The sequence below is a fragment of the Anomaloglossus baeobatrachus genome, chromosome 4, assembly GCF_048569485.1.
Source record: "Anomaloglossus baeobatrachus isolate aAnoBae1 chromosome 4, aAnoBae1.hap1, whole genome shotgun sequence".
Lineage (NCBI taxonomy): Eukaryota > Metazoa > Chordata > Amphibia > Anura > Aromobatidae > Anomaloglossus > Anomaloglossus baeobatrachus.
Window position 1 is genome coordinate 51,991,214 of NC_134356.1, and position 17,049 is coordinate 52,008,262.

The 17,049-nt window shown below is 47.4% G+C and overlaps 1 protein-coding gene across 1 annotated transcript in view; it reads left to right on the forward strand.

The window, feature by feature from the left end:
• Positions 1–270: 270 nt before the first annotated feature.
• NMUR2 (neuromedin U receptor 2) overlaps positions 271–17,049 on the forward strand; it is a 59,575-nt gene continuing 42,796 nt past the window's right edge. The window contains exon 1 of the mRNA XM_075342224.1: positions 271–1,399. Coding sequence (XP_075198339.1) covers positions 674–1,399 — 726 coding nt within the window. The 5' untranslated portion in view covers positions 271–673. The remainder of the gene's footprint in view (positions 1,400–17,049) is intronic.

A 17,049-nucleotide genomic window follows, 5' to 3' on the forward strand; every position in this document is an offset into this window, starting at 1 on the left:
CCCCGCTAGGCACGTAATTAGCGCAGAAAGCATGTGATTGGATTTAACTCTTTCCTTAACACCATTGTTAAACCGTAGTCAATGGAACATTGTCATGAATAGAAGCAAACCACCTGCGATATCCAGACTCCCCTTCTTAGATCCGTGCTAAAGCCTGCTTCAAGAGAGTATTGAATAATGCCAGGCGCCCAATCAGCATCCTTCAGGGGAGGAGAAATTCAGCTGAAAACACAGATCTTTGGAAGGCAACTGGTGTACAGTATCACGGCATCACAAACTGAGAGTTAGGCAGCATTTTCCCATCTGGGAAATTCAACTCTTCCTATGAAAAGTGCTTGGAAAGAAGATTTTTCTATCATTTGTGTGTTTATATTGTGAATTCATTTGTATTATTTCTCCATTTTTAGATTATTTTATTGACTTTTAGCTCATTTATGTTCCATCCAGACATGATCTGTTGAGTTCCTTATCTTTTCTCGACCTCTTACATATGTATTGCATTCTCATTTGTGTTTTTTTATGTTACCATATTTACATCCTGTTTTTTATGTTCTCTTTTAACTATCAATCACCCATTTCCAGTTTTCTCCCCTTTCCTTTATTCTTATAAACATTTTTGGACTTACTTCAACAAAATCTTTTTGTGTGATCCTGACCTTTTCGAGCCAAAGTCATGGATGACCTGCAGAACATCAATTCCACGTGGACAGGTTATACTTTATCTTCGGACGACGCTATGCTGAGGAATATAAATAGCACTGAAGAATATTTAGCATTTCTTTGTGGGCCAAAGCGCAGTGGCTTATCATTGCCCATGACACTAGTTTACGCAGTTATCTTCTTGGTGGGGGTCAGTGGTAACATGTTGGTGTGTCTCGTAATCTTGAAGCACCATAACATGAGGACTCCTACAAACTATTACCTGTTCAGTTTGGCAGTTTCCGACCTCCTTGTCCTTCTTCTTGGTATGCCACTTGAAGTCTATGAGATGTGGAGCAACTACCCTTTCCTTTTTGGTGCTTGGGGTTGTTATTTTAAGACAGTTCTTTTTGAAACTGTGTGCTTTGCCTCTATTCTTAGTGTGACCACAGTCAGTGTGGAGAGATACGTAGCCATTATGCATCCCTTCAAAGCCAAACTGAAGAGCACCCGAAGAAGAGCGCTTAGGATACTCATCACACTTTGGATCTTCTCCATTCTGTTTTCCATTCCCAATACCAGTACTCATGGTATCCGGCTGCACTACTTCCCCAATGGAAGTCTTGTTCCTGACTCTGCTACTTGTACTGTGATCCAACCCTTGTGGATATACAACTGTATCATCCAAGTCACATCCCTGCTCTTCTATGTGCTACCGATGGGAGTCATCAGTGTCCTCTACTGCCTGATGGGCATTAAAGTAAGTTTAATATCTTTGACAACGTAATACTTTTATTTACATGTGATTGTGAGTTTGTATATTTAGTAAGCGGATATGTCTGGCTCACAGTTGTGCAATTTAGGTGCCCAGAAAAAATAGTAGTTAATAATATAGTAATAAATCTGGCACACTGAAGTTATTCACGACACATGAAACGTTTCTTTAGAATGCTGAATCGAATTTATTAGTGCAAAAAGTTGAGGATAATTTATCCAACGTTTCGACCGTATCTTATGGTCGTTGTCAAGGACAAAATTATCTAGGATTACAAGAAATATGTACAAGAAAAGACAAAAAATGAAATTAGTACAAAAACATAACATCAAGCCAATTTTTTCAAAAGCCTGCATCATAGGTTTGATCATATACAGCACATAATAAACATAAGAATCATGAGACAAAATGAGCAAATCTGTGCATTTATACGAATACCTATCTAACAGAAGACGAGTATAGTGGTAATGATACAAATACAGCATGCACACCCACCTATATCAACACTGTAAAGATATGCATTCAATGTTAAATGGACATCACCATTGGGTATAATGGGATCAGAAAGATCGATCCTACGTGTGAAATGAAGAGAGGTATATAATAAGTCACATGGCACAAAGTAACATATTTCATTAAATGGCATATTACCAATGAAAATTAATGAATATATATATACCTCACATACTAACAGTTAGATATAAGGAAGATGGCCAAGACCTTTATTGCAGGACTGGGAATAACGCAAGTTTTTGTTGTTGTTTCTAAATGTAGATCAAATATATCATTCTTTCAGCGTACTGAACAAAGTTATTCCTAATGGAAACATTATATAGGAAAGAGACACACTACCTGGTTTACTGGACAGAAACCATAACACAAAACACTAGTGGGAGTAGTGTGATTCCCACACTGAGTGTTTCTTAGTTGCCTCCAAATGAGCAAATGCTAGAATGAAGGGTACATAAGAATTAAAAATATATCTGAGAATATAACATCAGTATAAGACATATATAACAGGGGATATGATGGAAAAATGCTCCATACTACCTTATTGCAGCAATAATTGTCTGGTACTGCTATCATGGGAAATAGGGAATACATGTCCCTTTAAGACTCTATGAAAGATCATATGAATAGTGCAAGTGTTAGAGGCAATGAGTCAAGGTTGATTAAAGAAGAAAAACACTAATAGAAACACATACCTGGAAAGGTAAATAGGAACTCACAAGCAAAGAGTTGCTAGGTAGATTTGTGGAGGAACAAGTCTGGGAGAAAATATAGATAGAGATCAGAGGTAGTCTAACAAGGACCGGACAGCGTGGATAGACAGATGACGCATACCTTATAATGCTGGTGTAGGATATAGGTCCCTGGATAGTGTGCGCTGTGCCACGCTTGTGATAATCTTATATACTCTAGGCGAGACGGCGCCCACCGTCCCACTTCCGGATTGTGGAACGCAGTGTGCTGACCGTGGAGCGCACGCCGCGCATGCGCAACGCCGTCACCAGCATCGCGCATGCGCAGGGAGCGGACCGCCGGGCAGCAGGCAAGGGAGGAGGTGATGACATGATGTATTTCTGGAAGGGGCGTATATGTAAACAATCCCAGTGGAGGATGACAGTGAACAGGTCTGTGGATTGCACGCAGCCCGCGCGCCGCGCCTGGCTATTTGCGCAACGCACGAGCCGGGCACAGAGCACAGGCCAGAGTGAATGGCTGATAACAGTGTTAGATAAACATTTATATTGCCTACATAGTGACAGGTGACGATGTAACAGGGTGAAGGTAGACTGTTGCTGGTGCCAGTAGGTGAGGGATCAAGTGGTGGGTGCCTGAAAATGAGAAAAACAAGTTAGAACCATAATCACTATAGATTAGATAGTGATTATGGTTCTAACTTGTTTTTCTCATTTTCAGTCACCCACCACTTGATCCCTCACCTACTGGCACCAGCAACAGTCTACCTTCACCCTGTTACATCGTCACCTGTCACTATGTAGGCAATATAAATGTTTATCTAACACTGTTATCAGCCATTCACTCTGGCCTGTGCTCTGTGCCCGGCTCGTGCGTTGCGCAAATAGCCAGGCGCGGCGCGCGGGCTGCGTGCAATCCACAGGCCTGTTCACTGTCATCCTCCACTGGGATTGTTTACATATACGCTCCTTCCAGAAATACGTCATGTCATCACCTCCTCCCTTGCCTGCTGCCCGGCGGTCCGCTCCCTGCGCATGCGCGATGCTGGTGACGGCGTTGCGCATGCGCGGCGTGCGATCCACGGTCAGCACACTGCGTTCCACAATCCGGAAGTGGGACGGTGGGCGCCGTCTCGCCTAGAGTATATAAGATTATCACAAGCGTGGCACAGCGCACACTATCCAGGGACCTATATCCTACACCAGCATTATAAGGTATGCGTCATCTGTCTATCCACGCTGTCCGGTCCTTGTTAGACTACCTCTGATCTCTATCTATATTTTCTCCCAGACTTGTTCCTCCACAAATCTACCTAACAACTCTTTGCTTGTGAGTTCCTATTTACCTTTCCAGGTATGTGTTTCTATTAGTGTTTTTCTTCTTTAATCAACCTTGACTCATTGCCTCTAACACTTGCACTATTCATATGATCTTTCATAGAGTCTTAAAGGGACATGTATTCCCTATTTCCCATGATAGCAGTACCAGACAATTATTGCTGCAATAAGGTAGTATGGAGCATTTTTCCATCATATCCCCTGTTATATATGTCTTATACTGATGTTATATTCTCAGATATATTTTTAATTCTTATGTACCCTTCATTCTAGCATTTGCTCATTTGGAGGCAACTAAGAAACACTCAGTGTGGGAATCACACTACTCCCACTAGTGTTTTGTGTTATGGTTTCTGTCCAGTAAACCAGGTAGTGTGTCTCTTTCCTATATAATGTTTCCATTAGGAATAACTTTGTTCAGTACGCTGAAAGAATGATATATTTGATCTACATTTAGAAACAACAACAAAAACTTGCGTTATTCCCAGTCCTGCAATAAAGGTCTTGGCCATCTTCCTTATATCTAACTGATAGTATGTGAGGTATATATATATTCATTAATTTTCATTGGTAATATGCCATTTAATGAAATATGTTACTTTGTGCCATGTGACTTATTATATACCTCTCTTCATTTCACACGTAGGATCGATCTTTCTGATCCCATTATACCCAATGGTGATGTCCATTTAACATTGAATGCATATCTTTACAGTGTTGATATAGGTGGGTGTGCATGCTGTATTTGTATCATTACCACTATACTCGTCTTCTGTTAGATAGGTATTCGTATAAATGCACAGATTTGCTCATTTTGTCTCATGATTCTTATGTTTATTATGTGCTGTATATGATCAAACCTATGATGCAGGCTTTTGAAAAAATTAGCTTGATGTTATGTTTTTGTACTAATTTCATTTTTTGTCTTTTCTTGTACATATTTCTTGTAATCCTAGATAATTTTGTCCTTGACAACGACCATAAGATACGGTCGAAACGTTGGATAAATTATCCTCAACTTTTTGCACTAATAAATTCGATTCAGCATTCTAAAGAAACATTTCATGTGTCGTGAATAACTTCAGTGTGCCAGATTTATTACTATATTATTGTGAGTTTGTATATGGCTCAGGATATAGGAGCATCCTATCTCATAACTCATTAAGCCTTAACAATATACAATTATACAGTGAAAGTTCTCAGAAAGATCACCTCTTCAAGATGACCACCAAATGTTCAGTACCACCATATATTTTGTACATGGGTTATTTCTTTGAGAGGAACACCCCTTCACCTTCTGTAGACTATATCTTTCATACTATGATATTTTCTGTATACTAGCTATTTCTTTGAGAGGACCAACTCTCCCCTCTTTATCTAGATTAGATCTTCATTACTATTGATTTGAGAAGACCACCCTTTGACCTATACCAAATCTTTAGTACCATCAGTAGATTGGTTATTTCTTTGCAAGAACCAACTCTTCATTGAGACCAAATTTTCAGCATAATTACATATTTTGTACACTGGCTATTTCTTTGAGAAGACCATCCATTTCTCTAGACCAGATCTTCAGAACCATCATATATTTTGTATACTAACTATTTCTTTCTGAGGGCAAACCATTGAACTAAACCAGACTCTTCTTACGATCATATATTTAGTAATATGGTCTACTTCTTTGAGAAGACAAGCTCTTTATCTAGACAAGATCCTCACTGCCTTCCGATATTTTGCATACCATCTACCTCTTTGAGAACAGCATCTATTTCTCTAGACCAAATCTTTGGTAGCATCAAATATTTTGAATACTTACTCTTTCCTTGAGAAGACCACCCTTTGATATATATCAAATCTTTAGTATCATCACACATATGTTGTACACTGGCTATTTCTTTTCAAGGACGAACCCTATAATTAGACCAAATCTTCAGCACCATTACATTTTTTGTACAATGACTGATTCTTTGTGAAGACCATCCATTTCTCTAGACCAGAACTTCAGTACCATCATGTATTTTGTATACTGACTATTTCTTTTTGATGGTTAACCATTAAGCTAGACCAGATCTTCATTACAATCATATATTTAGTATACTGTCTACTTCTTTGAAAAGACCATCTCTTTATCTTGACCAGATCTTCAGTACCATCCCATATTTTGTATACCATCTACTTCTTTGTGAAGAACATGCATTTCTCTAGACCAGATCTTCAGTACCATCAAATATTTTGCATATTGTCTACTTCTTTGAGAAGACCATCTCTTTATCTAGTTCAGATCTTCAGTGGCTTCCCGTATTTTGCATACATTCTACTTCTTTGAGAGGAACATCCCTTGATCTAGACCAGATCTTCAGTACCATCATATATTTTGTATACTGACTATATCTTTGTGAGGGCCAACCAATGAATCCTTACACTCATACATTTAGCATACTGTCTACGTCTTTGAGAAGACCATCTCTTTATTTAGACCATATCATTGGTACCGCCCCATATTTTGCATACCATCTACTTCTTTGAGATGAACATCCCTTGATCTAGACCAGATCTCCAGTACTATCATATATTTTGTAAACCTCTACTTCTTTGAGAAGACCATCAATTTAGCTAGACCAGATCTTTTGCAATTTTGTTCAGAAAAAGCTTTAATGAAATCTCAATTTTTGGAAAAAAGATACCAGAAATTATACCAAAAAGAAAATCAATATCAGTTTCATCAGCGGTTACCAATGAACTGGATGAGACATGATATTACGATAGTTGATAACTATAGAACTATACCAACTACCTTGAATCGCCATTATACCAACAGGTGGAGACTTTATGCAGGTGGCAATCAGGTTATTGGACGCATGAGGTCTATAAATCTCTGCTTTATCCTTTAGTGATTAATTTCAATAAATGATTAATCATCTGCAGATGTAGCCAGATCACAGTTGTCTTTTTAACTCTTTGTGGATACATTGTGACTGCAGTAGTTTAGTAGACTGAGCTGAAGGAGATTAGAAATAAGACTGGTAGGTCTTTGATCATGCCAATCCTCCATTAAATGGTAATTAAACTCAATCTTTTGATCAGTTGAAGTATTACCATTAATTCTAATAGCTACTATGTACAAGCATTGGAGAGACATACTGGAAGTGCTAAATAAAACAAAAAACAGCACAATAAGCTCTGCTATATCTTACAATTTCCAGCTGTGATTATTTAGAAGGTTTTCAATAATCATATCTATCATCCATCCATCTATCTGTCCATCTATCCATCCATCCATCTATCCATCCATCCACCCATCCATCCATTTATTTATCCATCCATTTATCCATTCATCTATCTATCTATCTATCTATCTATCTATCTATCCATCCATCCATCCATCCATCCATCCATCCATCCTTCCATTCATCCACTTATCTATCCATCCATTTATCTATCCATCTATTCAACTATCTATCTATCTATCCATCTGTCTATCTATCTATCCAACCATGTATCCATCCCTCTATATCTATCTATCTATCTATCTATCTATCTATCTATCTATCTATCCCTCTATCTATCTATCTATCTATCTATCTATCCATTTATCCATCTAACTATTTATCCGTCCATCCATTTATCTATCATAGACCAGGAGCATATATATATTTAGAATTTTATTGTTTTCTTTATTTCCCTGTATGTATATATATATATATATATATATATATATATATATATAGTATATACACAGGGCCGTATTTACCATTAGGCACCCGTGGTCCGGTGCCTAGGGCGGCAGATTGTGAGGGGCGGCACCTTCTGGCAGCAAAAAAAAAAAAAAAAAAAAAAATTTTTTTTTTTTTACATTTTTTTTTTGTGGCTGCTGAGCACAGGGAGCTGATTGACCCCGGAACTGCCGGCGCCTGCACTTCCGGGGTCACAGGCGCGCGCCAATCAGCTCCTTCCTCTGCGCTGCATCCACTGCTGTGTGGACGTCACATGCAGAGCTCACAGCAGGACGCTGCGGATGACGCCGTGATGGAAGCCGGTGTCAGAAGAGGATACTCACGTGAGCCAGGAAGATGGCGGCGGGCACTGGAGCAGGTAAGTGGATTCATAAGGAGCGTGGGAGTGTCTCTAATGCAGACCCGAGATCTGCGCATGCGGGGGGGGGGAGGCGGCAAAGGCTGATACTGGAGGGAGGCAGAGGCTGAGACTGGGGGGAGGCTGGAGGGAGGCAGAGGCTGAGACTGGGGGGAGGCTGGAGGGAGGCAGAGGCTGAGACTGGGGGGAGGCTGGAGAGAGGCAGAGGCTGAGACTGGAGGAGGCTGAGACTGGAGGGAGGCAGAGGCAGAGGCTGAGACTGGAGAGAGGCAGAGGCTGAGACTGGGGGGAGGCTGGAGGGAGGCAGAGGCTGAGACTGGAGGGAGGCAGAGGCTGAGACTGTGGGGAGGCTGGAGGGAGGCAGAGGCTGAGACTGGGGGAGGCTGGAGGGAGGCAGAGACTGGGGGGAGGCTGGAGGGAGGCAGAGACTGGGGGGAGGCTGGAGGGAGGCAGAGGCTGAGACTGGGGGGAGGCTGGAGAGAGGCAGAGGCTGAGACTGGGGGGAGGCTGGAGGGAGGCAGAGACTGGGGGGAGGCTGGAGGGAGGCAGAGGCAGAGACTGGGGGGAGGCTGGAGGGAGGCAGAGACTGGGGGGAGGCTGGAGGGAGGCAGAGGCAGAGACTGGGGGGAGGCTGGAGGGAGGCAGAGGCTGAGACTGGGGGGAGGCTGGAGGGAGGCAGAGGCTGAGACTGGGGGGAGGCTGGAGGGAGGCAGAGGCAGAGACTGGGGGGAGGCTGGAGGGAGGCAGAGGCAGAGACTGGGGGGAGACTGGAGGGAGGCAGAGGCAGAGACTGGGGGAGGCTGGAGGGAGGCAGAGGCAGAGACTGAAGGAAGGCTGGAGGGAGGCAGAGGCAGAGACTGGGGGGAGGCTGGAGGGAGGCAGAGGCAGAGACTGGGGGGAGGCTGGAGGGAGGCAGAGACTGGGGGAGGCTGGAGGGAGACAGAGGCAGAGACTGGGGGGAGGCTGGAGGGAGGCAGAGGCAGAGACTGGGGGGAGGCTGGAGGGAGGCAGAGACTGGGGGGAGGCTGGAGGGAGGCAGAGGCAGAGACTGGGGGGAGGCTGGAGGGAGGCAGAGGCCGAGACTGGGGGGAGGCTGGAGGGAGACAGAGGCAGAGACTGTGGGGAGGCTGGAGGGAGGCAGAGGCAGAGACTGTGGGGAGGCTGAGGGAGGCAGAGGCAGAGACTGGGGGGAGGCTGGAGGGAGGCAGAGGCAGAGACTGGGGGGAGGCTGGAGGGAGGCAGAGGCAGAGATTTGGGGGAGGCTGGAGGGAAGCAGAGGCAGAGACTGGGGGGAGGCTGGAGGGAGGCAGAGACTGGGGGGAGGCTGGAGGGAGGCAGAGGCAGAGACTGGGGGGAGGCTGAGGGAGGCAGAGGCAGAGACTGGGGGAGGCTGGAGGGAGGCAGAGGCTGAGACTCGGGGGAGGCTGGAGGGAGGCAGAGGCAGAGACTTGGGGGAGGCTGGAGGGAGGCAGAGGCTGGGGGGAGGCTGGAGGGAGGCAGAGGCAGAGGCTGGGGGGAGGCTGGAGGGAGGCAGAGGCAGAGACTGGGGGGAGGCTGGAGGTAGGCAGAGGCAGAGACTGGGGGAAGGCTGGAGGGAGGCAGAGGCAGAGACTGGGGGAAGGCTGGAGGGAGGCAGAGGCAGAGACTGGGGGGAGGCTGGAGGGAGGCAGAGGCAGAGACTGGGGGGAGTCTGGAGGGAGGCAGAGGCTGAGACTTGGGGGAGGCTGGAGGGAGGCAGAGGCTGGGACTGAGGGGAGGCTGGAGGAAGGCTGAGACTGGGGTGAGGCTGGAGGGAGGCTGAGACTGGGGTGAGGCTGGAGGGAGGCTGAGACTGGAGGGAGGCTGGAGGAAGTCTGAGACTGGGGGGAGGCTGGAGGGAGGCTGAGACTGGGGGGAGGCTGGAGGGAGGCAGAAGCTGAGACTGGAGGGAGGCTGAGACTTAGGGGAGGCTGGAGGGAGACTGAGGGGAGGCTGGAGGGAGGCTGAGACTGGAGGGAGGCTGAGACTTGAGGGAGGCTGAGACTGGAGGGAGGCTGGAGGGAGGCTGAGGCGGAGACTGGGGCAGGCTGAGGCTGGGGGGAGGCAAAGGCTGAGACTGGGGGAGAGAGGCTGATGCTGAGGGAAGATAGAGGCTGATGCTGGGGGAGAGAGGCTGATGCTGGGGGAGTGTGAGAGAGGGGCTAATGCTAGAGACAGAGGACAAGGGATGAGGGATAGTGCAATAACAAAATAGAATGGGTGGGGGGAGTGTAAGGACTCAGAACAAGAGGGGGCAGCATTGGGAGCTCATTGTGAAGAAGGGGCAGCATGTGTGGGATCAGTATGGAGTGGAGCAATGTAGGGGAGTCAATATCAAGAGTGGGGTAGTGTGTGTGGGGGGTGGGGTCTCAGCATAAGCGTTAGTGTGGTGGTCTTAGCATGAGTGGGGCAACATGAAGGTCTCATTATGGAAAAGAGGAAGGCAGCATTAGGAGCTCATGGAGAGGGACAGCATGCATGGGACATTGTGAGAAGGGGGCAGCATGCATGGGACACTGAGGAGGGGGGCAGCATGCATGGGACACTGTGAGGAGAGGGGCAGCATGCATGGGACACTGTGAGGAGGGGGCAGCATGCATGGGACACTGTGAGGAGGGGGCAGCATGCATGGGACACTGTGAGGAGGGGGCAGCATGCATGGGACATTGTGAGGAGGGAGCAGCATGCATGGGACATTGTGAGGAGGGAGCAGCATGCATGGGACATTGTGAGGAGGGAGCAGCATGCATGAGACATTGTGAGGAGGGAGCAGCATGCATGAGACATTGTGAGGAGGGAGCAGCATGCATGGGACATTGTGAGGAGGGAGCAGCATGCATGGGACATTGTGAGGAGGGAGCATCAAGCATGAGACATTGTGAGGAGGGAGCAGCATGCATGGGACATTGTGAAGAGGGAGCAGCATGCATGGGACATTGTGAGGCGGGAGCAGCATGCATGAGACATTGTGAGGAGGGAGCAGCATGCATGAGACATTGTGAGGAGGGAGCAGCATGCATGGGACATTGTGAGGAGGGAGCAGCATGCATGGGACATTGTGAGGAGGGAGCAGCATGCATGAGACACTGTGAGGAGGGAGCAGCATGCATGGGACATTGTGAGGAGGGAGCAGCATGCATGGGACATTGTGAGGAGGGGGCATCAAGCATGAGACATTGTGAGGAGGGAGCAGCATGCATGGGACATTGTGAGGAGGGAGCAGCATGCATGGGACATTGTGAGGCGGGAGCAGCATGCATGAGACATTGTGAGGAGGGAGCAGCATGCATGAGACATTGTGAGGAGGGAGCAGCATGCATGGGACATTGTGAGGAGGGAGCAGCATGCATGGGACATTGTGAGGAGGGAGCATCAAGCATGAGACATTGTGAGGAGGGAGCAGCATGCATGGGACATTGTGAGGAGGGAGCATCATGCATGGGACATTGTGAGGAGGGAGCAGCATGCATGAGACATTGTGAGGAGGGAGCAGCATGCATGAGACATTGTGAGGAGGGAGCAGCATGCATGAGACATTGTGAGGAGGGAGCAGCATGCATGGGACATTGTGAGGAGGGAGCAGCATGCATGGGACATTGTGAGGAGGGAGCATCATGCATGGGACATTGTAAGGCGGGAAGCAGCATGCATGAGACATTGTGAGGAGGGAGCAGCATGCATGAGACATTGTGAGGAGGGAGCAGCATGCATGGGACATTGTGAAGAGGGGGCAGCATTCATGGGACATTGTGAGGAGAGAGCAGCATGCATGGGACATTGTGAGGAGGGGGCAGCATGCATGGGACATTGTGACGAGGGAGCAGCATGCATGGGACATTGTGAGGAGGGAGCAGCATGCATGGGACATTGTGAGGAGGGGGCAGCATGCATGGGACATTGTGACGAGGGAGCAGCATGCATGGGACATTGTGAGGAGGGAGCAGCATGCATGGGACATTGTGAGGAGGGAGCAGCATGCATGGGACATTGTGAGGAGGGGGCAGCATGCATGGGACATTGTGACGAGGGAGCAGCATGCATGGGACATTGTGAGGAGGGAGCAGCATGCATGGGACATTGTGAGGAGGGGCAGCATGCATGGGACATTGTGAGGAGGGGGCAGCATGCATGGGACATTGTCCTCACATCATGCTGCTCCCTCCTCACAATGTACAGATCATATTTCATAATCGAGGAAGGTGTGGTGCATATACAGTAGTTTATAAGGGAGGGCAGAGTGGTGTTTTAGTTTATTAGGGGCAGTGTCACAGTCACAGTATATAAGTGGGGACGGTGTGGTGGGAATATTTTATACTCATGCTATGTTTTGATGTGCCTGTGGTGATTCCCATTGGGGGGGGGGGGGTTAGTTTCTTATTGATACTTTTTAAAGTGTGCTACAGAGTAGATCTGCCTTAAACAGATGTCGTGTGCGAAAACTCAGTTTTACGTTGTCACTAAGGGGCGCGACCACTTAAAGTGCCTAGGGCAGCATGAAGGCAAAATACAGCCCTGTATATACATATATATATATATATATATATAAGTAAATATATATTATATATACTGCTCAGAAAAATAAAGGGAACACCAAAATACAAAATCCTTGTTCCCTTTTTTTTTTTGAGCAGTATACCGTTCATATCTATATCTATCTATCCATCTATCTACATATACATATATCTATATATATATATATATATATATATATATATATATATATATATATGTGTGTATCTATATATATATATATATATATATATATATATATATACATATATGTATATATATATATATATATATATATATATATATACATAAAAATTATGATTGTTAGATTTTTTATCTTTTTAATATATACATATATTCAGTGTTTTTTCTATCACGGAAATGTGTAATGTAGATCCCCCTCTTCTCGATGTCCCCTCCTGTTGCTGGAGGTGTCAGCAATTTAATGCTTGAGTTGAACTCTGCAAGATGGAACAACCAGGCGTTCTGTGGCAGAATCCATTCGGCTGATATTCTGATATTCTGATATTCTTCCCTCAGCAGCCGAAAACGACAATAGAAAACAAATCACATTAGTTGTAGTTTCCTGTTTCCCAACGTTGCACAATCTCCAGACAATCATTTACCGCTGTGTTAATTAAAATTAATAGTGATCGGATCGATTATTATAACTTGTATTAAGTGGATAATATTGATAAACTGGAGGAAATAAGTTCAGTTTTGGGAACTTTTAACCATTGCCCCCAATAGATTTGATATAATCTGTCCCCTACTGTGCTGATCGCCATAAATCTACCCCAGTTCAGTGTATGGAGTAAGAACGTTACTAGTTTTACACATCCGGCTTTTCGCCGGTTTGCCGGAGTTGGCGCACTCCAGTACAGTGTGATACAGTACAATGGCAGCGCAACAAGCTCCGGTCAAATCCTGTCATGTGACCGGATCATGTGACCCGTGTTGCGTCCGGGTGGTGGAAACACTGGACCGTACACCGGATTCCCCTGGTGAGGCAGCCAGGCCGGTCACCCTGCCAGAGGGCCTTGATGCACGGCAGCCGAAGCACTACTGGTAGCAAGACAGTCCGTATGAGAGCTGGAAAGTAGATGTCCCTGGGAACACAGAGTTCTAGACGGTAGACCGGGTGACGAGGCTCAGGGTCCGAGGCGGGTTGTAAGGTCAGGCGGACTCCGGAACCAGCTGAGCGAGATGACAGGTCACCAAACGGAGCCAGGGACCGGAGACTGGCGGAACTGAAGAGGTGGTAGAACATCAGCCGACAGTCACCGTCAGGAGTACTGGAGCGGACGTGGTCAGGACCGGCTGGCGTGGCAGGACAGGCTCTGTGAGACAGACAGGGGTTAATACTGGACAAAGCAATACGGGGACCTGAACTCCTAGCTTACTAAACACGTAGAACAGGCCCCACCCACCAGGAAAGAGAATCTTCTTATACCCTGTACCTGTCTATGCAATATCCTGTTTGTAGACGCTGGCCCTTTAAGAGAGGGTCAATGACCGCGCGCGCGCGCCATAATGCGCATGCGCGAGGCCCGTGTGCCAGAAGCCAGTGCAGGAAGTGGAGCAGAAGAAGCAGGAGTGCCCGGCAGTGTGTCCTGCGTCGCAGAGGGGCGCCGGGAGTGGGGAGCAGGACACATGGAGGACGCAGGCGAGGAAGAAGAAGGAGGGACAGGAGCGGTGAGCAGGGGACGCCGTCGGGGACCGGAGAGCGGGGTACGGGAACCGGGGAGCAGGCCTCGGGGACCGGAAGTTGCCGTGCTGCCATTGTACTGTATCATACTGTACTGGAGTGCGCCGAATCCGGCAAACCGGCGAAAAACTGGATGTGTGAAACTATGCACTTTCCCTGACTATTCAACAAGTGGCTACTTCTCTAGAACCCCCCCATCCCCCTTCCATACACAAGCTCAGCCTGGACACAGCTGTATGGGTTCTGAATGGGGAAAGGAGAGTAAACTATTGCCAGACACCACTAGAGAAGGCTTGTCTCTCTTTAAAAAGGTTGAGCGCCTTTTGAGATATTTATTTTTTACTTAAATGCAGGTATTTGGGGCTAAAATGAATGTTTGTTAAACTTTTGCATCATATGCTTTCTACGGTCTCTGTGTTGCTTTGTCTAGTACAGTCTGCTGAATGAGTTAACGGAGAATCTGTCATGGAAAGTTTATAAATGGTCGATCAGCCTTCCTCTGAGCTCCTTTTAGCTGATTTCTGGCCATAGATCACTTTAAGGCCTCTTTCACACATCAGTGAATAACACACACATTTTTCACTGACGTGATAAAGGTGCATATGTGACGCCCAGGTAGTCACACACATAGGCCACTACATAACACCTTCCCTCACAGGGTTACATTCAGCCGACCTAAAACCCTAGTCACCCCCCTCAGGGAAAGACAGGCACACCAGTGGGTGGGACCAAGCGGATGGAGAACGCCCACCTAGGGGTCTGGAGAGCCTGGGGCGGGAAAAAGCAGTAGTTGAAGTTGAGTAGTTGAAGTTGAGTAGTGGAAGTTGAAGGTGAAGGTTGTAGTGAGAGCAGAGGCACTGGGGTTGGAGCCCTGGTGCATTGGCTAGGTGGCAGACGGTGGTCCGTGTCTAGCAGGAGACGGGAAGACGGCAGCCGGAGATCCGAGGTGGACCAGGGCAGGGTTGGAGCCCTCCGGTACCGACACCGGAGAACCGATCCGGAAACCATGCACAGAGGGGGTACTTGGACCCTGAAGCCAGGACTGGGACCAATGGCCTAGCTAATGAACCAATTGAGGGCAGGATTATAGGTCTTGTCCCAACCAAAGTCCCAAAAGCAGACAACCACCCACTGAGAGGGATAGGGTATCCGCAAACACCCATGGAGATCCCACGGATCAGCGTCAGCGGGCACGACTCCCAACAATAGTACCGGGAGCGGACTCCCGTGTTCCACACTGGGAAGTCCACCACAACACAGTGCAGAGGAAAGTGACACAGAACACCAGCCCGGGTGGGGGACCAGAGTACATCCGGCCGCGGTGGCCGGCCAGCAGCACCTTGGTTAATCATTGGACTTGTCTGATTTCTTTAACCGTGAGTAAGCTGAAACTCCCTGGTCTGACCAGGTGCGCCGGCCCCTGCCATCACCGGCCCCTGCACCAAGTCACCGGGTCCCAGGGCAACCATCCCTACCCACGGAGGAGTTAACAACTGGCTGCCATCACATCGCCCCGGGTGTCCCACAGCAGCAGCGGTGGTGCCATACTTCACCAGACACCGTGGATGGTGTCACAAACTGACTATGGCAAATCCCGTACAAATACGTCCCCCTTTCATTTGGAGTGTCCGTGTGACCCCCGGGTCCAAAGAATCCCTCGAGCCACACTGCGGGTCCGGATCCGAGCAGCCCGGTTGCTACTGACGTGGGGACGGCACACATATGGCCCTCCGTGTGTCGTGATGTTAGCACATGTGTGATCTCCGTGTGCTATCTGAGATAATACACGGAGATCAGTCACTTATACTCACCTGTCCCCACCCCTGCTATCCGTGGTGCTGATATCTCCCGCTTTCCTGTTTCCGACCACTGCTATCTCCCCTCTGCAGCTATTTCCGTGTCTGCTGTGCAGTGCATAAATGCATATGCATGAGCATAATAAGCCAGCCTGGAAGCAACAGGCAGCAGCAGCCGGAAACAGCAGCGTAAGAGACGGGTGAGTTTAAAAAGCTTTAAATTTTAAATGTATAATTATGTAATTTTTCTGGTACGTGTTTCATGGATCACATCATTGTGTGGTCCATGGGACATCAGTGATGCCAGAGAAAAATGGATATGTCTTCATGCGGCGTATACGCGTGTTCTTGTGCTCTGAGAAATCACTGATGTGTGCGCAGACCCATTGATTTTAATGAGTCTGCGTGTGTCCGTGATTCTGGTACGTATAAAAATTGCAACATACGAACCAGAATCACTGACGTATGAAGGGCGCCTAAAGCACAACTACAGCATTTTTTTGTAGTGCACTGCTGGAGTGGTGTTTTAAATCTAAGGGGTACTTTGCACACTACGACATGCGATGTCGGTGGGGTCAAATTGAAAATGACGTACTTCCGGCATCGCATGCGACATCGTAGTGTGTAAAGGTTCAATGATACGATTAACGAGCGCAAAAGCGTCGTAATCGTATCATCGGTGCAGCGTCGGCGTAATCCATAATTACGCTGATGCGACAGTCCGATGTTGTTCCTCGCTCCTGCGGCAGCACACATCGCTGTGTGTGAAGCCGCAGGAGCGAGGAACATCTCCTACCGGCCTCACTGCGGCTTCCGTAGGATATGCGGAAGGAAGGAGGTGGGCGGGATGTTTACATCCCACTCATCTCCGCCCCTCCGCTCCGATTGGCCACCTGCCGTGTGACGTCGCTATGACGCCGCACGACCCGCCCCCTTAACAAGGAGGCGGGTCGCCGGCCAGAGCGACGGTCG